Source organism: Neomonachus schauinslandi, chromosome 4, assembly GCF_002201575.2.
Source record: "Neomonachus schauinslandi chromosome 4, ASM220157v2, whole genome shotgun sequence".
In the NCBI taxonomy this organism is placed as follows: Eukaryota; Metazoa; Chordata; class Mammalia; order Carnivora; family Phocidae; genus Neomonachus; species Neomonachus schauinslandi.
Window position 1 is genome coordinate 33599574 of NC_058406.1, and position 25717 is coordinate 33625290.

At 53.7% G+C, this 25717-nt stretch overlaps 2 protein-coding genes across 2 annotated transcripts in view; both read left to right on the top strand.

The window, feature by feature from the left end:
- ARTN (artemin) overlaps nt 1-332 on the top strand; it is a 1386-nt gene extending 1054 nt beyond the window's left edge. The window contains exon 4 of the mRNA XM_044913831.1: nt 6-332. Coding sequence (XP_044769766.1) covers nt 6-332 — 327 coding nt within the window. The remainder of the gene's footprint in view (nt 1-5) is intronic.
- A 4754-nt stretch (nt 333-5086) lies between these two features.
- IPO13 (importin 13) lies at nt 5087-25308 on the top strand. The gene is made up of 20 exons (XM_021683816.1): nt 5087-5819; nt 7579-8315; nt 13708-13848; nt 13968-14109; nt 14218-14384; nt 14593-14713; nt 14799-14946; nt 15366-15547; nt 15628-15654; nt 15835-15969; nt 16140-16283; nt 17582-17662; nt 18469-18606; nt 18786-18882; nt 21839-21891; nt 24110-24176; nt 24266-24324; nt 24478-24567; nt 24863-25044; nt 25136-25308. Exons 1-20 carry the CDS (start codon nt 5736-5738, stop codon nt 25230-25232), a joined length of 2892 nt encoding a protein of 963 aa, XP_021539491.1. The 5' UTR covers nt 5087-5735; the 3' UTR covers nt 25233-25308.
- Nucleotides 25309-25717: the final 409 nt, after the last annotated feature.

Sequence of the window (25717 nt, forward strand, 5' to 3'; positions counted from 1 at the left end):
GGGGGAGCCGCGCGCGGACGGCGGGGGCGCGGGGCTGCCGCCTGCGCTCGCAGCTGGTGCCGGTGCGCGCGCTCGGCCTGGGCCACAGCTCCGACGAGCTGGTGCGTTTCCGCTTCTGCAGCGGCTCCTGCCGCCGCGCGCGCTCCCCGCACGACCTCAGCCTGGCCAGCCTGCTGGGCGCCGGGGCCCTGCGGCCGCCCCCGGGCTCGCGGCCCGTCAGCCAGCCGTGCTGCCGCCCCACGCGCTACGAGGCGGTCTCCTTCATGGACGTCAACAGCACCTGGAGGACCGTGGACCGCCTGTCGGCCACTGCCTGCGGCTGCCTGGGCTGAGGCCTCGCTCCAGGGCTTGGCGGACTGCACCCTTCCCCGCGGCTCCTCGCACCCCGGGGGCCCTCTCGAAGGAGAGCCGGGGGGCCGGGGGGCGGGGGGGCGGGGGGCTCAGTCAGACATGGAGGCCTCAGCCCGGGCGGGGGGGGGGGGGAGTGATGGCCACGAGCCCTCGAGAGGTGCTGGGAGGACTGACCTGCCGCGCCAGGGTCCTCGCCCTGCAGACGCCAGACACCTCAGCCCTGGAGACCTTAGGACCCGCTCCCCACAGACTCTGGCACTGACTTGGCCTCGGGAGAACCCAGCCGTGCCCGAGGCCCCAAGCGTCAGCCCAGGCCCTGGGGGCGCGGAATCGGAGGAGACACACTGCAGTCGCATCGCCCGCGCGGGCCTGTACTCACTCGTGGGAGCCGGACCCCTATTTATTATTTCTAAGTTATTTATTTACTTCCGTGGTTTGTCAGAGCCTTTCCTGGGCAGTGGGGCCGGATGGGTAACAGCAGCTGGATGGGGATCATGCGCTGGCCATCCCACTCACTTCAGGCTGACTCGGCAATCACAGGCCTGGCCTGGATTGTCCATTGCTTCCCAGCAGCTCTGGGACATGGGGGGGGGGGGGAACACAGGCAGAGTGGGTGGCACAGGTGTGCTCTCCAGTCCCGACAGGCCAGCTCACAGTCCTGTGCACCGTCCCCAGCACTTGGGACCTGGAGTTACGGGTGGAGAGAACCCTACCCTTGTCACGTCAGACATTCTGGGGGCCTTACTTACTGTGTAACGACACAGAGAACCACACATTGCCCCATCCCACGGTCACTCATCTGTGTCCTACCCGCCAGGGCCTGACAGGTGCATACACTCCCTCTGCTTGTAGACAATCCAGCATGGGGACCTCACTGCCCACAATCCATGAGGCAACCCAGGGCAAAAGAGCATCTGAAAAGGCTGCAGGTGGGCAAGAAGGCGCAGCTGGTTTCGGGGGAATGAAGCAGAGAGCATCAAGGGAATAAAAGGGCAGGAAAGGACTGAGGGCCCCCCAGAGGGACCTGCATTTTGAATGATGAACAAGGATATTCATTTATTCATTCAACAAATATTTACTAATCACCTATTATATGTCAGACAGTAGGTAGACACCAGAGGTACAGAAGTGAAAGGGACAGGACCCCTGCCCTTAAGCTTAACTCAGGAGTGACAGACAATAAATAATTATGGAAGTTCAATTTGACAGATAGTATGAAAAAGGACAAGAAGCTAAGAGGTACACACCTGCATTTGGAAGGAAGGAGAGGTTAGTGCTGACCCTGGCCTTCCGCAGTGTCCCCGAGTCATCTCTCAAAAGTCAGTGCAATCCCTCTGAGCTTTCCTGCATGTCCCTGGGAAGCCCTGTTTCCTGGGTTCTATGAATTTGTCCAATATGATGTTCTTCTTTGGAAATAAGATGAGGGCCTGCGTTTGGAAAGGATGCCCAGTCTGAGGAACCATGGGGCGTCCAGAGGGGCTGTCGGGAGGAAGGGATATGCTGGTCTGGAGCTGAGGAGGGAGGGCCAGCCTGGAGATGGATTTGGCCGCTGTGAGCACAAGGGCAGCAGCTGCAGCCCAGGGTGCATGAGAGCACCACGGGAGTGAGGCGGCCGAGGGTGGGGCCCCTCGGGCATCTGCCACTGCTAACCAAACTTCCTTCCGGACTGTCTAAGTGCCTGGCTGCTTTGGCACAGGTCCCCCCTTCGCCCGGGCTAGAGTGAGGAGCAGGCAAAAGTGAGGGCTGTGAGCATTCTGGGTCAAGGAGGAGAAACAGGCCTCTGCTTCCACTCTTCCGTGTTCGCTGCCCCCAGTTCTAGATGCTCCCCAAACTCTGGTGCTCTCACACTGCCTTCAAACAACCCTTTGCCCCCTCTCTCTGCCTCCAAGCTGATTGAGGACCCTCAGTCTCCAGCCCTTCCCAGCCCCACCGGAAGAAAATGACACCAGTACCATACAGTTTGCAGATGCTTCACGGAGGCCTGGGCCCCGGCCCTGGTTGAAGATGAAGGGGGACATCCCGTCAAGCAGGGTCACTGGGCCCAGGGAGACCCTACTGGAAAGACTTGAAAACCCGGCCTAGCCCCCAAGCCCTCCAGGCCCTGCCCTTCAGTGGTCATCTCTGCTCTCAGAGCCACTTAAAGGAGACAACAGACTGAAGCCGCCTCTGACAATGCTCTCAGCAGGAGAGCCAGGTCGGAACCCAAGCCAGAGGTGCTGGCCCTCAACAGTCCTGATTGCTGGGCCTTGAGCAAGCAGGGTCCCTCCAACTCAAGGCTGCATTTTGGGCCCCAGAGAGACTGTGCCCAACATCTCACAAAGTCCCAGATGAAACAGTACCTTCTCTAAGAAGAACACAGTCCCACAAGAACGCAAATCCCTCTTTAAAAAAATAAAATAAAATAATAAAGCCACTTTCCCCCAAAGGAACAAGCTCCAGAGCTGCAGTTCTCTGCCCACAACTTAGCAGAGGTCACTGTCACATAAACTCACCAGGCAGAGCACTTTCCACTCGGGAGCCACTGGTGGTTCTGGTATCTCCAGTCTTTTTTTTTCTTTCTTTTTCTTTTTTAGATTTTATTTGTTTACTTGACAGAGAGATAGAGAGCACAAGCAGGGGGAGCGGCAGGCAGAGGGAGAGGGAGAAGCAGGCTCCCCACCCAGCAGGGAGCCCGACGTGGGGTTCCATCCCAGGATTCTGAGATCATGACCCAAGCTGAAGGCAGATGTTTAACCTACTGAGCCACCCAGGCGCCCTTGGTATCTCCATTCTTGACCGTAGTCTTTGTTTCACATTTGCAAAACTACATTGCCCATTTGAGTGGTCTTCCCAGAACCAAGGTATGGTCTCCTCTAAAGGGCTTTCAAGTCACCACCTCTTGTAAGACGGAAAACTATAGGCAGCTTTGAAATGGCAGTTTTTCCAGCTTCAGGGAGTATCCAAAACTTCCCTTGACATTTGGTTCATCCAGGAACTGAGGTGTGGGGTTCCATGTGCACTTGCCAATGGTTTTCCTCTCTCTTGTCCAGGGATGGTCCTATTTCCCCTGGGACAGAGTGTATGTGCACTGGCTGACTCACTGAGGTCTCATCCAGGAAAGGAGAGGCTGTGTAGAAAGCTGAGGATCAGAGAAAAGATCTAGGAGCGTCTGCACCATGTGAGGTCACCTTTTTTGTTCACAGGACTGGTTCTTAAACTGTTTTGGGGTTGTCGAGTCCTTAGGGAATCTGATGAAAACCAGAGGTTCTCTCCCTGCACCCCCAAATGATGAAAAGACCACTCCTTCAATTTATCTTACATCCTACAGATAGGTTTTTGTAAAATGCAAATCCAATCATCACTGCCCACTTGAAACCCCACTTAAGATTTGTTGAACAACTAGATTCCCACTAGATTTTTGCTTCCGAGCTAATCGAACCCCCCTCCTCACCCGTTTCTCTCTATTCTTCAAGCCCAGACCAAGTTTCTCCTCCTCAGGGAAGCCTACACTCACATTCTTCAGCCTTAGCAGCTATTGCCAATGTCAGCTTCCTCCAACGAATACAAGTACAGAGGTCCTCCTTTCCCTTTTGATTATTTTTTCCCCTGCTGGGATAGCTGGCAAGAGTTAATAAAAGATTGGGGTGCCTGGCTGGCTCAGTCAGAAGAGCATGAGACTCTGGATCTCAGGGTTGTGAGTTTGGGCCCCATGATGGGTGTAGAGATTACTTCAATAAATAAACTTTAGAAATAAGAGTTAATATAAGGGCAAGTGGAAGTGTAAGGGGTAGGGGCTGCTGGGGTCTGCGGCGGACCAGATCTGTGGCTGGTCTCTGCTACACTAGCTATGTGTCCCTGGACAAGAAAAGCTCAACCTTCCTCAACCTCTGTTTCCTCATCTGAAAATGTGACTAAAAAACCCACCTCAGAGTTGTCCAGAGGATCGGACCAAGGTAGGCAAAGTACTGCTTGTTCCTGGCACTTAAATGTGAGCTATTCTTATTCTAATTACTCATAAAGAGAAGTTACTTCCAAGCACCTTAGGAAGAAGTTCTCCGAGTACTGTCCATGGTATGTGGTTCCTGGTTGCTCACTGGGCATTCCGGAGGGCCGTCCTTTTTTATTCCTGGGGCGCGCCAAGCTCCCTTTCTTCTTTGGGCGGTGCTGATGCCTTCTGCCCAGACCGCCCCCTTCCTGGGCCCCAGGAGGCGCCGGCAGCGCGGCACCAGACTGACCTGTTTCTCCCCGCCAACCCCCAACACACACCTTATCCTCTAGCCGGCATCCCAGCTCCAACCACCGGCCCCTTCGGTCACATCGTCCTAGGGAGCTGCTCATCAGCGCCTCCCGCGGGTCTGACCCTGTCGCCGACAGCAGGTCTGGAGCCGGCGGGGCTCCGCGGGTCCCCAGCCCACGTGCTCCCGACCTCTACCGCAAGGCGCCGCCCTCCCGCTAGGAGCAATGGGGACTACGTTTCCCAGGGTACACAGCGGCGGGGCCTTGGCTCAGCGGGGGCCTCGAGCGGCGCGCCGCTCCGTCGCCTGCTCGGGGGCGGGCGGGCCGGCGCGGGGACAGGACCAGGGACCCGGAATGAGTTTCTGCGCAGTTCCGCTGGGCCGTGCCGGGCTGTGCCGGACCGGGCCGGGCCAGGGCAGGCGCGGGGGGAGGGCGGCGCCTGAGTCGGCCGTGCCGGGAACAGGCGCTGGAGGCAGCCCGCGCCTCGCTGAGGTCCCCGCCCCGTCCCGGCCGGGCCGGCTCGCCTGTCAGTCACTGGGGCGGCGGCAGCGGCGGTAGCTGGGCCGGAGCCGGGCGGTGAGAAGAGCGCGGGCCAGGCCGAGCGGAGGGGACCTGCCACAGCCCCTCAACTCTACGGACTCTTCGCCCCAGACTCGCGAAGCTGAACCCCTGCGCCTAGTCGGACGCCTCCGTAACCCGCGAAGGGCTCTCTCCCTCGTCACCCCCCACCCCGTGACCTCCTCGTAGGACCGGAGAGCTCACTCAGACGAGGTTGTTGTGGGTACAGGCCATCGACCCTGTGACCTCTCACGGGCCAGGGGCTCGGTTTCCCCCACAGGCTTGCCTTCCCTATGACTCCTTCCTCATAGATTCTGGGGACAGAGCCGTAACCTACCACCAGGACCCCCGCCTGCGAACTCTTCACTGACGGCTCCCCCCTCGGAGTCCCCCTCAGTTGACCTCCCCTTAAGAGCACCCCTTTTGGCCTCTGGCAAGCCCCCCATCCCCGACGGAGGTGGGGAGGCCTCGGCAGCCATGCCCGCCCTGGGCCCCCTGTCACCGCACCGCTTCCTGGGCACCCAAGCCGGGGTCTAGCAGGGGGCCAGCAGCCAAGGGGCTGGGGCAGGAGACAGGTCAGGGTCCACCTCCCTGCTAGGGAGGGAGCAAAGATGGAGCGGCGGGAGGAACAGCCGGGGGCTGCAGGGGCTGGAGCAGCACCAGCCTTGGACTTCACTGTGGAGAACGTGGAGAAGGTACGAGGGCCCTGGGGTGGGCAGTCCAGTGACAGAGCAGAAGTTCTGGGGACTGACACTAATGCCAGAGCCCAGGCTTGGGCTGGGTGCCCGCTGGGATGGTGCCCCCAGAGCACCTGGCATTTGCTGTCTCTCTGGGCAGGCGTGGACAGCAATGTAGTGGTGTCCTAATGGGCTATTTTTGGCTTTCCTTAGACATGGGTTCTCTGTGGATACTCTGGGGTCTTGGGATGGTCCCTCCAGAGTGCTGATGGCCTAGACCTACAGCCAGACTGGCTATTCTCCAGCTCCATGGGAACTGCATGAGCAGTGCAGTAAGAAACCAGGAGCCCAGGAGACCTACAGCTCAGTCCTCAGGAACCATACAGATGCTGAGCCATCCTGGACCTGTTTTGTGACCCAGGGGCTCAGAAAATAACCTGAAACTAAAACAGTCTGGGTTGTTTTCACTCTTTCTTGGAGAAGGGTCCTTCTTATATTGGATGGAGGCCAGACCAGTCCTGGGCAGGCAGGAAGGGCTGGCCCCCTTTGTTTTGTGCTGGGTCCAAGGGGTTCAGTCATCCCGGCAGCCTCAGGGTCCTTTCCCTGCTCTCCTGCCCACACAGCTTCCTACCATGGCCTTCCCAGGCTTTCCCACTGCCCAGGCCATCTTTTTTGAACTGCTTCTCTGGTTCTTTTCTGTGTTCTGCCCCAGAGGCCTGGGATGCAGAAATGCCTCCCCGCTGGGATGAATGGGGAGATAGGGCTACCTTGCTGGAAAGCAAGGAATGGTTGCAGATATTCACTTGTTATTCTTGCGCCCTTTTTGCCATACCAAATGCTAAGAATACAACCCTTCTGCTTCTTTTCTTTGCCTGCCTCAGCATCCTTGAGGGGCCAAACAAGGGACAGTAGCTAGAACTTGCTGTCAGAAGTACAGATTGGGCTAAGCCTACTTGAATGGAGCCTGCTTAGGGGGTCAGAGTCCTGACCTGACTGTTCCACCCCCTGGGGCTGGGCACTTTTGGCATGGTGGCGCGCTCTACCATGTGCTACCAGGGAGACAAACCACTGTTTTCTTACTGTGTGAAGTCCCTATGGAATTGGGACCCTGGGGATTTGGCTAGTTGAGAGCTCCAGACAAGGCATTTGCCAGGGCTGCCGGCCAAGACTTTTTGACCAGCTTTTTGGACCCTCATGTGTGCTCTCTGAGGGGTGTTCTCACCCTCCCCTCCAGTAAGTCTCTGGCCTACGGCTGCCTGGCAAAGTCTTAGTCCTGCTCAGGTTTCTCGCTGGCTTTGGTGCCAGCATCTGGAGTGACCTAGGGATGATCCTGGGAGAGCTGAATAGAACTCTTGGAGTTGATGGGAGCAGTGGTGCCTGGGAGGGTCAAGGCCCCTCAGGCTGTTCCGTGTTCTTCTCAGGCTTAGCTTCATGCCTGTGGAGCCATTCCTTCAACCTGGGCCTTGTCCTTTACCTCAAGTGCCTCCCTTTGGGGAACTCAGCCTCCTCTTTTTCTGCTTTCCTGTGGAGGTTCACTCTCTGAACCCATAATGTTTTGCTATAAGGAGAAGAGAATATGGTAGAGCATGGGCACAGTTCAGGCTCTCAAGATATCAGTAGGACTCGGGCCCAGGAAACACTGTAGAGCCCTGGGCTCTTCCTGCTCAGCCCCTCAGTCAGAGAGAGCAGACTTGCAGGACCAAGTCATGCCCTCTGTTCTGGGCTCTGGCAGGATCCAGAGTGCCCAGCAGCTGCTCAGTCCTGTGCTGTCCTGCAGGCGCTGCACCAGCTCTACTACGATCCCAACATTGAGAACAAGAACCTGGCTCAGAAGTGGCTGATGCAGGCTCAGGTTTCCCCACAGGCCTGGCACTTCAGCTGGCAGCTACTGCAGCCCGACAAGGTGCCTGAGATCCAGTACTTTGGGGCCAGTGCCCTGCACATCAAGATCTCTCGCTACTGGAGTGACATACCCACTGACCAGTATGAAAGTCTAAAGGCACAGCTCTTCACCCAGATCACCCACTTTGCTAGTGGCTCCAAGATTGTGCTGACTCGGCTGTGTGTGGCCCTGGCCTCCCTGGCTCTCAGCATGATGCCTGATGCTTGGCCGTGTGCTGTGGCAGATATGGTACGGCTCTTCCAGGCTGAGGACTCACCGGTGGACGGTCAGGGCCGCTGCCTGGCCCTACTCGAGCTGCTGACAGTGCTGCCAGAGGAGTTCCAGACAAGCCGTCTGCCTCAGTATCGCAAAGGCCTGGTGCGGGCCAGCCTAGCAGTGGAGTGCGGGGCTGTCTTCCCGTTGCTCGAGCAGCTGCTACAGCAGCCCAGCTCACCCAGCTGTGTGCGTCAGAAGGTGCTCAAGTGCTTTTCCAGCTGGGTGCAGCTGGAGGTACCACTGCAGGACTGCGAGGCGCTCATTCAGGCCGCCTTTGCTGCGCTGCAGGACTCGGAGCTCTTCGACAGCAGTGTGGAGGCCATTGTCAATGCCATCTCGCAGCCTGATGCCCAGAGGTGAGCTGGTGCCCACCTTCCCAGAGAAGGACAGCTTGCTTGGCCATCCGTCCATCCATCCATCCATCCATCCATCCATTCAGTAAACACTGTTTGAGTGCCTACTGATACATGGTCCGATGCTGGAGATACACAAGGAACCAAACAAGACGTGGTCCTTATGGTTCAGAGAGGGAGACAGACCACTAACCATCCGACGAATTATTCATTACAATATTTGACTCTCTTCTCTTTCTCTCCACCAATCAGTCGCCAAGTCCTGACTGTTCTGCTCTTGACCATATTGCAAATCTATTTTTTCCATCTCCACTGCCGCCACCCTAGTCCAAGCTGTCATCATCTCTCTCCCCAAATTACTGCAGAGCTTTTTCACCAGTCCCTTGGCTTTTACTCTTGTACCTTTTATTGCACACCCAGCAGCCAGAGTGATCTTTTGAAAATGAGGATCCAGTTTGTCCTTTCTGCTCAGAACCCTTCAGTGGCTTTTTACAGTTCTTAGGATGAAGTTCAGAATCCTTAATGTGATTCACAAAGGTGCTGCACAGTATGGCTAATCTCCAGCCTCTTCTCATGCCATTGTCCTTTCTTCACTCTCACACAATCTTTTCAGTTCCTTGACTGTCCCATGCTTCTTCTAGCCTCTGAACCATCACATGTACTTGGCACATCATCTCTACCTCAGCTGAAACTTCACTTTCTTAGGAAAGCCATCAGTGATTCTTAAGACTAAGTGGTCTTCTCAGTTATTTTATCTCAGAGCTCCTAGTGATTTTCCTTCTTGGCCTGTAATACAGTTTCATTGTAAATTAACTTAGGTCTCCCCATTGGTCTCTCAGCTCCGTGAGGACAGGCACTGTGTCATTTTATTTTGTCACACTGTGCCTGGCAGCATTTGGTAGCATTCAGTATTTTTTTTAACAGATGAGAAGTAGGAGTTGCCTGAGTGGTGAGAGGTGGGAGTGGGGTGGGGAAGGTCAGGGGAGGAGTGAGTGTTCCAGGTTTCAGAACTAAAGCAGGGGCAAAGGCCTGTGGTGGGCAGCACCATAGTACCTACAAGGACCTGAAAGAAGGTGAGTGTAGTGAGCTGTTGGTGCAGCAGATGTTTGTTGAGCACCTGTTTGTATCTTGGGCCCTGTGCTGAGCACCAGGTGCACAAAGATGAATAGGTTGACTTCAGCAAGCCAGGAGCTCAGCCTAATAGACACACGAAAGGGCAAGTATGGTCAATGAGATAAATGCTATAATGGAGAAAGCGGGGGGCTGTGAGAGCCCACGGGAGGCATTTAACCCCATCTTAGGGTTGTGGAAGGCTTCCCAGAGGAGGTGTGCTTTAAAGACCCTGAGCAAGGAAAAGGTGTTGAGGGAGCCTGGTGAGTGGTGGTGATTAAACAGCAGGGTTTAAGGGCCAGTTGTGGAAGGTCTGGGCCCAGATCATGCAAGACCTTGTCAGCCAGGCTTAAAATTTTGGTCTTCATCCTGAGGAGGATGTAAAGATATTAAAAGATTTCAAGCAGAGAAAATGGCATAATGAAATTTTTAGTATAAGTTGGATTGGCCAGGACAAGACTGGAGACACTAACACTTCAGAGATAGGGCTTTTAGGGCACCTGAGTGGCTCAGTCGGTTAAGTGTCTGACTCCTGATCTCAGCTCAGGTCTTGATCTCAGGGTTGTGAGTTCAAGCCCCAAGTTGGGCTCCACACTGGGCATGGAGCCTACTCAAAAAAAAGAGAAAAAAAAGAATGAGAGATGGGGCTTTAGAAACCCTTAGCAGAGTTGGAGGCTGAGACTGGGTTCAAGAGGCCTAGTTCCATTGAAAACATTGAAAGAGATAGCATCAGAGAGTGGTTAATGGCTCCAGCCTTGACATTAGTCACATCTGAGTTTGAATCCCAGATGGTCCGCTCGCTAGATCTGAGACCTTTGGTAAGTCATTTTTAAGCCTCAGTTTCCTCATCAGTAAAATGGGTGTGATCATATCAACCTCACAGAGTTGTAAAGGCTTAAATAGGATAATGTGCACAGAGCCCCTGGTACTCTATAAAGAATATTTTGGTATGAAGATCAAAGAAGAGAAGGTCTGTGAAGGGTTTTGCATGGTTCCTGTACACCCCATAAACAGTACTTGCTAGAATTTGGTATTGTTACTGCATTGGTAGTTAGTCTATCTTTCCCATGGTTTCCCAGGCTTTCCAACTCAAGGTGGGTACCAAGTCCCAGGTCTAGCCTTCCTCGGCAGCCTGAAGCTCAAGTGCCGGCTGGGCTCGGACAGTTGGTGGCTAAGGGGAATTGCCTGGGGCCACTGCATGGGTGATGTGGGGTGTCCTTGGATACACCCAGGTTTACCCGCCCAGCCAGTCTCGAGGGCTTTGGCAGGTAATTGATGTTTCTTCTCCTCTGAACGAATGAGCGAAGAAGGAGCCAGGGAGGGAACCCACAGCCTCCTGAGCGCCCATTGGCTGCAGCCCCCATGGTTGCTTAGCAACTCTCCCCATTTTCTCAGCTCTCCTCCCGGAGCTCTAATTGCAGGTCTGGGCTGAGCTCAGTGTGAGTGGCAGCCAGCAAGTCCCAGCAGCCCTGCCCCGGCAGCTTGAGCTGACCAATGGAACTAGGCCTCTTGAACCCAGTCTCAGCCATGGCCTTAAAGATATCTTCTCTCTCTCCCTCCTCCAAATCTACAAACCTCTGGAAGCCTCAGACCTGCTCTTCTGTCCACTCACAGTTTTCAGGAATAGGTGCCCAGGTGGTAGGAAATCTAGGGTTTCCCCTATTGGTGGGCTGCACCCAGCCTGGTGTCAGAGTTTGGGCCTCGCTCTGTTTAGTCTAGTCTCCTAGACTTGGGCTTGAAAAAGTCACCTGTGGTTTTGACTCTTGGGTCATCTGGCCACTGTCTTCCCCAAGTGTCCTGATGTTGGCTCTCCCCTTGGCTGAGCTTGCCCTCAGGTCCCCTCTTTCCCACTCTTCCAGAAGCTGCTACTGCTTGCTTGGCTCTCTCTCCCTTGATTTTGTTTTTCCTGAAATATGTTTTTAATCCTGGAAAAGCTTTTCATTGGGGGCTGGAGGAAGGGAGAAGGTGAATTAGACAGGTTCTTGGGGACTCCCATCAGTTAGAATTTGAGATATGGACTGAGATTTGCATAGGTCCTTTGGAGAAATTCAGGTTGCGCCCTGAAAGAGCAGTCCTGCAGCAGTAGAAGTGGCTGCCCCAGCCTGGCATTTGTCTCTAAGTTGCTATATGACCTTGAGTAATACTCTGAGCCCTTCTGGACCATATTATCCATGATTGAGCCTATTATGCAACTTAAATATGACAGATCAAGAACTCAGTGAAGACTGAGTACGTGCTGTGTACATGAACTTTGGCAGGTGTGAGAGAGCCTTGGTAGGGATGCTTTGGGGATAGAGCACTACCTCCTGCCCCCATCTCAGCTGCTAGGGAGCTTGCAGGCCAGGGCTTTGGCCCTGCCCCTGCTCTTTGTGCCAGAGTCTGGCCTGAAGGTGCCCATTGTCTGGTGGTGCAGCCTGTGTCAGGGTCGTGAGACTGAAGCTATCCCAGCTGTCTCCAGGCAGCACCCTCTAGGGCTGTCTCTGGGTTGGGGGTATCCTTGCATGGACACCTTGTCCCACCAGAATGGGGATTTGGAGAAAGCCAGCATCCTGGGCTGGTTGCTTCTTGTTGTTTTCATCCTACCCTTGAGGTTATGAGGTTACCTGCCTGCCTAGCAGCCTGCTTAGGGCAAATGCAGATAAAACTCCTCTGGCCCATCAGTCCCCCTGCCTCTCCATAGATTGCTCTGGTGACACTATGATTGGTAGCAGAGGGGTCTCAAGCATCTGATCCCCCCAGTACCCCTGCCAAGAGTATCACTTCCTCTGATTAGTCTGATCTCCACGGAGCAGGCTGCTGGGGAGGGGTCCAGTGAGTGGAGCTAGTGTTCTCTGTCTCCTTTGTATACTGTGCTTCCCCTGTTCCCCCTTTAAGATCATTGTGCCTCAGGACTTTGACTTGGACCCTCTTTTCTCTCATTCAGTGCTTTCTTCCTGGGCAATGCTCATCTACTCCCATAGCTTCAATTACCAGTTGTTTGCCCATGACTGTCTCTTGCTCTAACTTCTCCCTTGGGCTTCAGGTTTTCATATCCAACTCTCTGGACACTTCTGTTTGCAGATCTCACCAGGTATCTCTGATTCAACATGCCTAACGCTGAACTTACCACCTTCTGGCCTCCCATTAAATTTATTACTATCCCCCTCCACCCACTCCTCCTGACCTCAGTAAATAGCTCCACCATCTACTTAATTGTTCAGCCAGTAACCTGGGAGTTGTCCTTAACTCTTCCCCATTGTATCCAGTCAGTTATCAAGTCCTGACCATTTTGCCTCTTAGCTGTCTCAGGGTTCATCGTCTACTGCTCTCCCTTCATCCTGCCACCAGAGTACATAGGAGTTTGGATTTGGTGATAGGGAGTGGAGTGGACAGTGGGGATTGATGCTGTCGGTGCCTCCTGAAGTCTTTATGAGGGCTCCTGAGCCTGTATTAACTCCTCTGTTTCCTATCTTTGTTCAGTCTCTCTTAACACTGTCTATATTAGTTTCCTAGAGGGGCCATAATAAAGTACCACACACTGGGTAGCTTTAAACAACAGAAATTTATTATCTCACTGTTGCAGAGGCTAGAAGTCCAAAGTCAAGGTGTTGGCTTCCTCTAAAAACCGGTAGGAGAATCCTTCCTCACCTCCTCCTAGCTTCTGGTGGTTTGCTGGCAGTCTTGTTCCTTGGCTTGCAGTTGCATGACTCCAATCTTTGCCTTTGTCATCACATGTCATTCTCCCTGTAAGTCTGTCTTCATGTGGTTGTCTTCTTATAAGGAGACCTGTTGTATTGTATTAGAGCTCCCCCCTACTCTATGACCTCATCTGCAATGACCCTGTTTCCAAATAAGATTACATTCTGAGGTATTAGAGGTTAAGACTTCAGCATATCTTTTGTGGGGAGGATACAATTCAGCCCGTTACAGTCTGCCCTCTAGCCCCCCCCAACATTTATGTCCTTCCCACATGCAAAATACGTGTATCTCATTTTGACTTCCCGAGAAGTCTTAACCCATGCCAGCGTCAACTGTAAGTCTAATTAGAGGACATAATTCAACCCATTCAACACTGACCTTCTCATACTTCCTTCCCAGAGTTCTCCTGGAGGTAGGTCCCTGACCTCAGATTTTTCCCAACATGGGCAGCGTCAAAGCTACCATGTAGGCCCTGACCTCTTTTTTGCTTTGGGTTTAATGTGGGGAGGGGGCTTTGCTGGAAGACAGAGAGAATGTCTCTTTCTCTCAAAGCTGGTGGGGGCTGGGCAGACAGCTCTGATGGGTCTCCTTAACCTCATGCCTCCAGGTATGTGAACACACTCCTGAAACTCATCCCGCTGGTGCTGGGACTGCAAGATCAACTGCGACAGGCAGTGCAGAATGGGGACATGGAGACCTCCCATGGCATCTGTCGAATTGCTGTGGCCCTGGGCGAGAACCACTCCCGGTGAGGAGTGGGGCAGCTGGGGGTGGGGGTGGGGGGGATAGCAGGGCCCTCTAAGAGGTGGAGTTATGAAGCCCTGTTGGGGTAAGTGGAATGACCTTACTATACGTCTTCCTTCCAAGGGCCTTGCTGGACCAAGTGGAGCACTGGCAGAGTTTCCTGGCCCTTGTCAACATGATAATGTTCTGTACTGGCATCCCTGGCCACTACCCTGTCAATGAGACCACCAGTTCCCTGACCCTCACCTTTTGGTACACGCTGCAGGTGTGTCTCTGTGACCTCTTGTTGGATTGAGCTGTAATGATAGAAGGTAGATCATGGACTTCTGGGCCTGGTGCCTAGGTGGCTAACTTCCTTCCCTGGCTGTCTCAGGATGACATTCTGTCCTTCGAGGCAGAGAAGCAGGCTGTGTACCAGCAGGTGTACCGGCCAGTCTACTTCCAGCTGGTGGATGTGCTTCTGCACAAGGCCCAGTTCCCTTCTGACGAGGAATACGGATTCTGGTCCTCAGATGAGAAGGAGCAGTTCCGGATTTACAGGTGATGGCAGCAGGCCAGTCCTACCTCTAAATAGAGTCCTGAACTAATGAAGGCAATAAGGGGAGGAACCCAAGGCCAGGCTTCCTGAATCCTGGGGCTCCTTTCTCTATTCTCTAGGCCCTTTTACAGGGTTGTGAGGAACTGGGGTGGGCTCCTGGGCTTGAGGGCAGGATCCCGGCAGCGTATAAGGTCTTCCTCTGCTTCTTAGGGTGGACATCTCAGATACGCTCATGTATGTGTACGAGATGCTGGGGGCCGAGCTGCTCAGCAACCTCTATGACAAGCTGGGCCGCTTGCTCACCAGCTCAGAGGAGCCCTACTCCTGGCAGGTATCTCCCAAGCCTGATTCCCTCTGCCCTCCCAGAACTGTCATACCCTCCTCCTCAGCCAAGCCAGTGGCACCTCTTTCCTCAGCACACAGAGGCCCTGCTCTATGGCTTCCAGTCCATTGCAGAGACCATCGACGTCAACTATTCTGATGTGGTGCCTGGCCTCATTGGCCTCATTCCACGGATCAGCATCAGCAACGTGCAGCTGGCAGATACTGTCATGTTCACCATCGGTGAGACCTGGCACACACCCATGACCACACTTCCAGAGCCATAGGCACCTTCCCCAGCCACAGTCAGCCTGCTGGTTCCTGTCCAAAATGGAAGAGACACATACGCCCACACACACAATCAGCATTGCAGCCAACTGACTGTCCTGGCACATCTAGGGGTCCTTCCTACAATGTTCTGAGCTACAATTCAGTAAGGCTAGTTTGCTGTCAATGGAACAGCAGTGCTAGGCCTCTTCTGAGTAACTCCTTCCTGCTTCTCAGCTATAAGCCTCCTGTTTGAGCATGTGCATGCATATTTCCCTGTTCAGTACTAGGGCTGTAACTTGATCCTGCCAGAAGTTCTGCCTACTTTACAGGGACATGGTACAAAGCCAGCCTGGCCTGCCTCAAATATCCTCCCCTCTTCCTTCTTACCCCAGGAGCTCTGTCTGAATGGCTGGCTGACCACCCTGTCATGATCAACAGTGTTCTGCCCCTCGTACTGCATGCCCTAGGCAATCCTGAGCTCTCTGTCTCTTCTGTGTCCACCCTCAAGAAAATCTGCCGAGAATGCAAGTATGACCTGCCACCCTATGCTGCTAACATCGTGGCTGTCTCCCAGGTATGCGGGGGCCTAGGTGGGGCTGGGTCTCAGGGCGCATTGCACTCCACTGATCCCATATTCCTTCTGTTTATCTCCAGGATGTATTGATGAAACAGATCCACAAGGTGAGCCCAGAAGTTTCTAGGGGTCCTCGGGGATATTGTGGAAATCTACGGAAATCCTCTTGTGCCTTTTCCTACCCCTTGTCTTTTATTCTCTGTTCTTGGAACCTACCCCAAGAGGTTCATTCTTCCTACCCACGACCAGATGTGTCCAGGATTGACTCTCCATGTTCTGCCCCACAGACGAGCCAGTGCATGTGGCTGATGCAGGCACTGGGCTTCCTGCTGTCAGCCCTGCAGGTGGAGGAGATCCTTAAGAATCTGCACTCACTTATCTCGCCCTATATCCAGCAGCTGGAGAAGCTAGCAGAGGAGATAGTGAGTGCCCTGGTGTGTGTGTGTGTGTGTGTGGCCAGAGGGCAGGGGTGGGTTTCCCTTTGTGTTGGCTGTGGCTGCTGGGGGTTGGGGTTAGAGTTGACAGTCAGGGCTGGGGTCAGGGGTCAAGCTGGGGCTGGGAGATCCAGAGCTTGGTTTGATTCTCTCCATAGCCTAATCCTTCCAACAAGCTGGCCATTGTCCACATCTTGGGGCTTCTCTCTAACCTCTTCACCACGCTGGATGTCAGTCATCATGAGGATGATCATGAAGGCCCTGAGCTCCGGAAGCTGCCAGTGCCGCAGGGACCCAACCCCGTGGGTGATGTTGCCATTGTGCCCAGCCCCCCCCCAACACATACTCTGTGGAAATGTCATTGTTTCTCCCCAAGTTCATGGGTAATATTGTCATTGTTCCCTTGGCCCCGTGGGGCATGATGCATTTGGTCCTCTGACCCTGTGAATGACCTTATCATTGCCCTTCACTCTATAGGGAGTGATGTCATTGTCTCATCCAACCCTGTGGGTGATATTGTCTTTGTCCCCAGCCCAACCGGGGTGATGTCATTGTGGTTCCTCTGCCCCATGGGGGACACTGGCATTATCCTTCAACCTCCTAAGTGATGTAATTATGGGCCCTTGTTTAACCCCCAACTTCTACTTCACTATTCACTGTCCCCTGTGGGCACTGGGGATACTTACATGCTCTACATGTAATAGTTCTTGCCTTTGAGTTGCTCCCAGTCTAGAGGAAATCCATGTAAACAGATTGTCACAAAGCAGTGTGACAAGTACTGTGGTAAGCTTAGGCACAGGGGTTGGGGTGACCACTTACAAGCTGTTTGATCTGGGGCCAGCCTCAGCTTCCCATTCAAAACTATGGATGTCAGACTACCTGGCTTGCACATCTCATACAGCCGTGCTGCATAGCATATGTGGTCTTGAGTGAAAGTACTTTGCATACTATAAAGTTCTGTATAAATGTGAGAGACTTCTTGGATCATTGTTCCCAGGGTTTCTCCTGGAGAAAAGGAGGCCACAGTATCCTGGCTCCTCTCCTCAATTCCTCACCTTAGTTTCAGGTGCCCTTTTGGCTCTAGACCAAACTTGGGCCAACATCCTTCAATAGAGCCCCTTCTCCTTCCATGGTAGTCATTGGCCTGCCTTCCCTCACCTCCCAGGACCTCAGTTTGCTCTCTGTTCCTCCGTAAGCTGCCATATATGTGCATCCCTTGGGGCTTTCTACCCTAGGCCTGTTTGTGTGACACAGCGTCTCTACTTCTTCGGGGGCTAACCCATAGGCTTTTGGTGCTAAAAGGATTTTCCTGTGCAGAAATGGATAGGGAGTGATTTTTTTAAAGGTTACAATGTTTTGGTAATTTTCTGAAGCCCTCCTAATGTCCTTGCTTTGCACTTTGAGGCTTCCTCTAAAATGATCCTTGAAATTCAGGATATCCTCTTTCATTCACTCCTTCCCCCAGGGTCCCATCCATTGAGTCCTCAATGTCTAGTCTGGGGTAATAGTTTTGAACTTCTGGCCTGCTTTGTATTACCATGTCCATCTTGGGTGGGTGAGAGTGGTGGTGGGGGCACCTCACTTCTTCCTGTGTCTTCAGGTGGTTGTGGTGTTGCAGCAGGTCTTCCAGCTTATCCAGAAGGTGCTGAGCAAATGGCTGAATGATGCCCAGGTGGTGGAGGTGAGCCTCAGTCCTTGCTCCCTACCCCCACGGTGACTTTGCTTAGATATGGAGCAGGAGGAAGGTGTTGCTGCCCATCTCGGCTTGCAATGGTCTGGAGGAAATAAAGGAGGTGAATCTTGCCCGACAGGTACAAGGAATCTTTTGGAAAGACATTCAGAACTTCCCAATGTCACAAAAAGTGCTTGACCAAAGAACTACAATGTTGGGGCTGAGTGACAGTCAGGGGTCCACTTTTTAATCAGAGACCTGCCTTCCTGCCTTTGGTCCCTTTTCAATTCAGGATTTTCTTGCTATTGCTGCTCTGTGAGAGGAAATGGTGCAGATGTAAGTAGCAAGACTTGAGTTGCGAAGTTCCATCCTGTGGCCCTCTGAGAAGGGCCTTTTTGCATCCCGCCTTTCAGGGTGAGGGTCAGACTTGCTTACCTTCCTTGACTTGCAGGGCCAGGCCAGGCTTATAGGTAAAGGTCCCTCCTAAGGCCTCCTCTGTGCAGGGCCTCAGTTCTATTCCAGCTGATTGTGACCCACTAACCTTAGGGCCCCTTTGCTTTCTGCCTTTTTTCTTTTTTTGAATTGAAATATATTTGATATTTAACATTGTATAAATTTAAGGTGTTCAGCATGTAGATTTGATACATTTCTATGTTCTAATGTGATTGCCATTGTATCATAATTAGCACCCCTATCACATCACATAATTATAATTTCTTTTTAGTGGTTGGAATAATTAAGATCTAGTTTCCTGGCAAGTTTGATGATCATAATACTGTTGTCTATTTCATGGGCCCCTTTGCTTCCTTCCCAAGGCGGTGTGCGCTATCTTTGAGAAGTCCGTTAAGACCCTGCTGGATGACTTTGCCCCCATGGTGCCACAGCTGTGTGAGATGCTGGGTCGGATGTACAGCACCATCCCCCAGGCCTCTGCTCTTGACCTCACTCGACAGGTGGGCCTTCTGATTGAGGCAGCAGTGTTCTAGATTTCATCTGACCCAGGGATGGGGTGGGTGGGTAGAGTGGGGTGAATGGCTGCCCTGGCAGGGGTTCTGACCTGCATTTCAGGGATGCTGGCCAGTTCTTTGTGAGACAGGGCCTCAACTGACCAGCATTCCCTGCTTTGTTGTAGCTGGTCCACATCTTTGCTCATGAACCTGCCCACTTTCCCCCAATCGAGGCCCTCTTCCTGCTCGTCACCTCCGTGACACTCACTCTCTTCCAGCAAGGTAAGTCCTGACCAGGGTCTCTGCTGCTGCCGCCACTGCCACTGCCTCTGCTTCCCCGACTGGGGAGCCCAAGCTGCCCACTCTGTTCTCCTCTGTCCCCTGAGTTGCACATGGGACTTGATGGGAAACTTACGGGATCAAGCACAGCACAATTGTCACCCTACAAATAGCTGACACCTTAGGTTGAAGTGGATAAGAGAGTGAATGATGTCTTCTGCTGGCCTGCTGGGCTCAGGGCCAGTCTTGATGTGGGGGAAGGTGGGGCCAGAGCTCTGAGGGACTTGGGGCACTAGGCTGGCTCCTTTTCTTTGGGATATAATGAAAAGGGGAAAGAGCATGGGCTTTGGAGTCAGATAGACCTAGATTCTAAGCTCATCACCACCAACTAGTTGTGTGACCTTGGGCAAGTCACTTACCTTTGTGGAGCCTTCGTTTCCATGTCTGTGAAATGGAGATTTCATGTACTTGATAGGATTGTTATAGGTATAAAAGTAGTGTCTTTTGGTCCCCTGGCTTGGGGTTTTTTGCACATGAAGTACTCAGGGAGTGCTGGTTCCTTTCCCTGCGTTCTAGGCCGAAACCCTTTGGCTGTGGCCCCAGCGCTCTATTCTCTGTGGCCCTCTGCCTGAGAGAGCTGGGAGCAGGGGTCTCCAGGTTTCCCCCGCTGTCTAACCCAGGCTTCTAACTTCTAAAAGAGACGGCGCTGCTCACCAGCCTCATGAGTCTTGCCTGGATTTGTGGGTCTCAGGTTGGAGGCTCACCAGGGGTTTCAGCTGGAGCCAGAGCGCTCTCGGCCTATGTCCTCAGTGTGTGGTCCCATGATGCTGGCCTCTGCTCTAGTGGGCCATGGGTAGGTGCACAGTGGCCAGAAACTTGAGCCAGAAACCGGGTGTGGCCACCACTCCCACTCCTCATATCCAGTCGGGGGTAAGTCTGGGTGGTCCTGGCTCCTGATTATCCCACAGTCTGCCTACCTCTCCCCTCCCTCCATGACCACACCTCAGTGTGGGGTGTCTGGATCACCTCAACAGTCCTCTAACTGCTTTCCCTGACATCCGCCCTTCTCCCCAGGCCATTCCTGCACCCTGCAGTTGTAATGTTCTTTAGGAAACACACGTCTGAGTATTTTCCCTCCCTGGCTGGAAACGCTTTCATTGTTCTCCATTGCCTCAGGTTCTCATCCCACTCCCACCCACATGATGCAGCTCCTGCATGCTCCTCAGTGTCTTCTCCTGCAGCGTCCCCGAGATACCAGCAGTCCAGCCACACTGACTTCTCCCTTCCTATGTCCCATTTGATCCTCTGACTGGAATGCCCTGTGCCCTTTACTGGGTGAGCTCTCACTCCTCCATGCCTTACCCATGCATCAGTCCTCAGAAGCTTCTCTGGGGCAGAATTGGGTGTTTCTGACTTTGTGCTGAAACTGCATCATGTACACACTGCTGACATAGCACCAGTCCTACTCAGTAATCAGCTTTCGTGTGTTTGTCTCTCTCCCTAGACTAAGCCCCTCGAGGGCAGGGTTGAGTCTCTTCTTTCTGCCTGCTCAGTGCCCAGAACAAGGCCAGCATAGAGCAGGTATCAGACGCTGTTGAAGAGAGGAGGGTGAGGTCTTCCTGCCCTCGGAACCTTTCTTCCTCACCGTCTGGGGCCCACCGCTAGCAGGGTGGCTGCTGAATGTCGAACGTGCTGTCCGCAGGGGGACCCAGGCATGGGGCACACTGGGCCTCACTTTCCAGGACTTGAGTGACTCGGGACTCAGATGTGCAGGAGATGGGCTTTCTCGGTGGCTCCTCATATCCTGCAGAGGGAGGCAGGGAAGAGATCATTATCTCCTTTACAGTTGGGGAAACTGGGCATCTGTGGCTTGCACAAGATCACACAGCTCCTTAGTGGTGTTTCAGACAGACGTTTGTGCAGCGCCTCCTTCCTCCTCAACGTGGAGCAACCCAAGCAGGAGCTCCAGACACACGCCTTGTCCTTGCCGCAGGCGGCAAGAGCACTGGAGGCAGAAAAATGCCCAACAGCAATCATATTTGTTGGCCTTGTTGGTTGTCTTGCAGGTCAGGATGGCCCCCTTACCTGTTATGCTGTCCCAGTCTTGCCATTCCTTTCTCAGCCTCGGCCCTCCCACTGCACCATGGGGTGACATGTGGACTGGTTTCCCTCTTCCTTTGTGTGTCCAGATGGTGGGAGCTGGTCTTCAGCCCTGAGCCTGGCTCTCTGCTGAGTTGGTGTCCATGTGGTGGAGGGACTTTGCTGGGTGGGGCTCTCATTTTGGGCCTCATGGTACAGTTTCTTCCCCCAGACCCTGCCGGTGGCTTGCCCAGCCATCCCCACAGCATATTGGGCTCTGCCCTAGCCAAGGAGGAGTCCTCTGGTTTAAGTGGACCCAAGAGATTCCTTTCCTTGGCCAGACCCAGAACCCTAAGGCCACAGAAGTGAGAGGGCACCTGCTCAGGCCCTGATGCCCCCTCCTTTCCGGGGCCTTCAGCCAGGCGTCTGTGGGAGTTACCAAGGACTGACCTCCCACCAACCCTGCCCTCCTCTTTGATGGCTAATTCTGGGGAGGTATGTGCTAGGAGGCAGTGTAGGGCCACCCCAGCCAACCAGAGGCCGCAGCAAGAGTGTGGGGGTTGTTTGTTCAGCTCTGTGGAGTCCAAAATTGCTCTAGCACCAAAGGATCACTTGGGGGACTGGCCTGAGGAGGAGTGGGGAGTAGGTGGAAGGCCCCTCGGGAGGGAGCTGGGGCAGGCCCGTCCTTCACTTTGCCGTCTCTTTCTGTTGGGCTTCTCCCAGTTCATGGTTTTTGTATGTTTTGTTTCTTTATCTTGCTTCCTGCTGCTCATGTGCCCCCACGCTGTCTCCCTGCAGGCTCTCAGTCCCACATAACTATATGAGGTTGAGTTGCTGTTTGTATAATTTTTTCTTAAGTTCCATCTTTATTATATTTTAGGGCCCAGGGATCATCCTGATATTGTTGATTCATTTATGCAACTCCTGGCACAGGTGTGTTTTAGTTTTATTCATTCACGTTCTGTTCTCTCTCTTTCTCTTTCTCTTATGTTGAAATTCAATTTAAGCCTATTTTTAGCTTTCTGTTGACAAATTTTTTTTCTGTTCAGTTGAATAGAGTTTCTTCATCTGTTTCCGTGGAAGTTGACAACCCAACATCCTCCTTTAGTGCCCCTTTGCCTCAACTAGCTCATTCTTCCACCCAGACCAGGGAGAGGCGATCCTGAAGGGAGGGAGCTGGGCTGGCCTGGGTGGGGGAGGGGGAGTAATTGTGCCCAGCAGCTCCTGTGCAGCTGGGGTAAAATTGGAGTTAAAGGGCCTGGGGTTCATTGTCCCCGTGCTCCTGCCGGGAACTGCCTGCCTCAGTGCCCCCAGCCTGCTCTGGAGAGGTGGCTGGGAGGAGCTCCAAAGGGAGGGGCTAAAGATGAACGTGCTGGGGTGGAGCCCCGAGTCGGGCTGTCAGATGGATTTGCTGCTGCTGGGAGGCGGGGTGCTGGCTCCATTTTGAGACTGCGTTGGGATGTGTTTGTGTTTGGTGTATGTTTAAGTGTGTTGGACTTTATTTGTGTGTTTTGACTTTAGTTTGGTCTGGAAACAGAAATCACGTAGCTGCTCTAAGCAGTGTGTGTGTTGTGTTGGGATAGATGTGTAGTTGAAGTGTGGGCGTGTGCATTGATGCATGTTGTATGTTGATGTGCATTAGGCATTGATGGGTTTTGGACAGTGATATGTGTTGGAGGTGTGTGTGTTGGGCTGTGGGAATGTGTATTTTGATGGAGGAGTATATATTGTATCAGTATGTCTGTATAAGGGGATGTAGATTGTGGAAGATACGTGTGTTGAGCTGGGGGGACATGGGTTTAGTGTGGGGGTGGTTGGGAGGTTCCTGTGGGTTGGGGTAAATGATGTGTTTCTTTGCTTAATCATTCCACAAATATTTATTGAGTGCATAATACATGTTTGGTACTCTGCTAGATGCTGAGGATGTAATGGTAAGCAGAAGCAGGCACAGTTCTTACTCTCTTAGAACTTAAGTCTAGTAGAGGGGGTGGGGCGCAGGAGGAGCAGGGAATAAGGAGTGTGTTCTGGGCCTGGATGGACATGTGTATGGGTATCTGTGAGGGTGCATCTCTGGGGGTGAGGGCACTTGCATGTGTGTTTGTGGATGGGTGTGTCGGGAGAGTACCCATGCTGGAGGACTGGGTAGCTTGAAGGTGTCAGCATGTGGACGTGGCTGGGGGATGTGGGGAGGTTTGGGGATGTGAATATGTAGCAGGGTGTGTTGCAAATGTGGGAAAGTATGTATAAGGGATGTGATAGAGGTGTGTTTGAGGGTAAGTAGGGTGTTCCCAGAGAGGGTGCGTGTGAGGGTGTTTGCACATGAGTGAACCTGGGGGAGTGGAAGTTATGTGAGGGGCTGGGGGGTTAGGAGTCTACATGGTATGCGTTGGGGGGCTGCCGGGGAGCAGCAGTGTTTGATGACTGCTGGAGCTGTGCAGAGCATCTCCTGTGACCTGAGGATGTGCCATTTGTGTCCTGGTACCACTTGGGGTGGGCTCTCTGCCCCTTGTACTCCTTCCATTCCCCCGACATGGCAGCACTGACTCCTGGGCTGGGTGTGGCTGAGAAGGAGCCTGGACACAGGGTATCCTGGTTGAATGGTGGGGCCATGGCTCCAAGGCTCCTACCCTACTTTTCCTCTTTCTAGACTAGAGGGTGTCTGAGGAATGCAGGTGGGATGTGGGAGGGGGGCTTTTGGACTGGGCTCCACATCCAGCTGCCATCTCTTCTTCCTGCTGTCCTGTTAACAAATCCAGGGGGCTTGGACTGCCTCTGAATCAAAGCAGTCACTGCTGGCTACCTGGAGCCTGCAGGAGATCTGGCCTTGATGGAGGGGAGAATAAAAGTGTTTGCTCAGGGAGTGACTTGGGACCCAAGCTTTCTGTATTGTGACACCCCCCCCCCAACCTCTCACACACACCAATGCATTCATGTACACATACATGTACATAGCATCCCCTGGCTGCTCCCCTCCTGACTGACTGAACTGTGGGGTGGTTTGGGTCCCCCAGAGATGGCTGGGTGGCTGATTTTGGCAGCCGTAACCTATGGTGTGTGAAGTTGGGGCCTGGGGTGGCAGGTGAGTGGGGGGTGAGGGGGGATGGTCCTTGGAGCTGGTTGGGGCTGGGCTTACCAGCTCCACCTCCTGCAGGCTCTGAAGCGGAAGCCAGATTTGTTCCTGTGTGAACGATTGGATGTCAAAGCTGTGTTCCACTGTGGTAAGTGGGGCCAGGTGGACAGGAGGGCCTGGGGGCCCCCTCGGGAAGATCCTTAGGCCCCATCTGATCTGCCTCTGCCTCTCCCACAGCTGTGCTGGCCCTCAAGTTCCCTGAGGCACCTACTGTCAAGGCCTCCTGTGGCTTCTTTGTGAGTCCCATGCTGAATCCTGACCCCCCGCCACCCCTATACCCAGCCCTGCCCTGCTCAGGACTCCAGAGGGTAGGGGTGTGGTGTGCTGGTCTTGTCCCCAAGGAGAGTGGGGAAAGAGCCGAGGCTGACAGGCCTCTCCATCCTCTGTAGACAGAGCTGCTGCCTCGGTGTGGGGAAGTAGAACCTGTAGGGAAAGTGGTTCAAGAGGATGGCCGTATGCTGCTCGTAGCAGTGCTGGAGGTGAGATGGAGCCAGTGTTGGAGGGGGGTGGGGTGGCCCTCACCGCGGAGGCAGCTGCCCCTTCTGGGAAGCTTGAGCCTTTGGTTCCCTAAACTCTCTGACTCTGTTTCTTCATCAGTTGAATGGCTGACAGTTGGTAGGGTTGCTGTGAGGATCAGCTGGCTCTCAGAAAACAGCACTCACTTGTCACGTGCCGTTTGGCTGAGGAACTGCCCGGGAGTGGGTGGGGTGTGGCTAGGCACCCTTGCTGCAAAAGGGGCAAGGCCCTGGTGTGCTAAGAACCCATTTCCCTCAGGCCATTGGGGGCCAGGCCTCCCGCAGCCTCATGGACTGCTTTGCCGACATCCTATTTGCTCTGAACAAACACTGCTTCAGCCTCCTGAGCATGTGGATCAAGGAGGCACTGCAGCCACCTGGTTTTCCCTCTGCCCGCCTCAGCCCTGAACAGAAGGACACCTTCAGCCAGCAGATCCTTCGGTGAGCAGAGCTGGCGGGGCCTGGGCTTGGGTCCAGAGGAGGGGCCGGTGGTGGTGGTTGGTACTAACCTGATCTCCCTTCCCTTCTTCAGTGAGCGAGTGAACAAGAGGCGGGTGAAGGAGATGGTGAAGGAATTCACACTGCTGTGCCGGGGGCTACATGGCACAGATTATACAGCTGACTACTGAGGGGCGCCCCCGTCCCACCCACACCTCCTCCTCACCCCTCCCTATCCCCAAAGAGTAAACCTGGATCTTCAATGCATTGCTGTCTCGGCTACCTTTCCTCTGCCACCACCACCTAACTGGGCGAAGGCCTGGGGGAAGGGTGGGAGGATGTTTGGATCCAGGCCTTAGTAGGGAGTTTTGGGGCCAACTTCTAGCTCCTAGGGTAGAAGGGGTCCATTGTAGCCAAGCCTCCTAGGCTGGAACCGTTCATAATACTGCCATTTCCCGTGGGTTGGAGTGAGACTGCAGTAGTATCAGCAACCTCCCCCCCCCCCATTAAATTAGTCCCAGCATTCATGCATGCATACATTTATTAAATCAACAATGCTGAGTACTAGCCCCCTAGTTCTGCCTTGTTCTCTCCAAACAAAGGCTGATCTAGTCCATAGCCACCATGTTAAGCTGGGAGAATGGGACCAGTGAGGGAAGGCTGCATGGAGGAACTT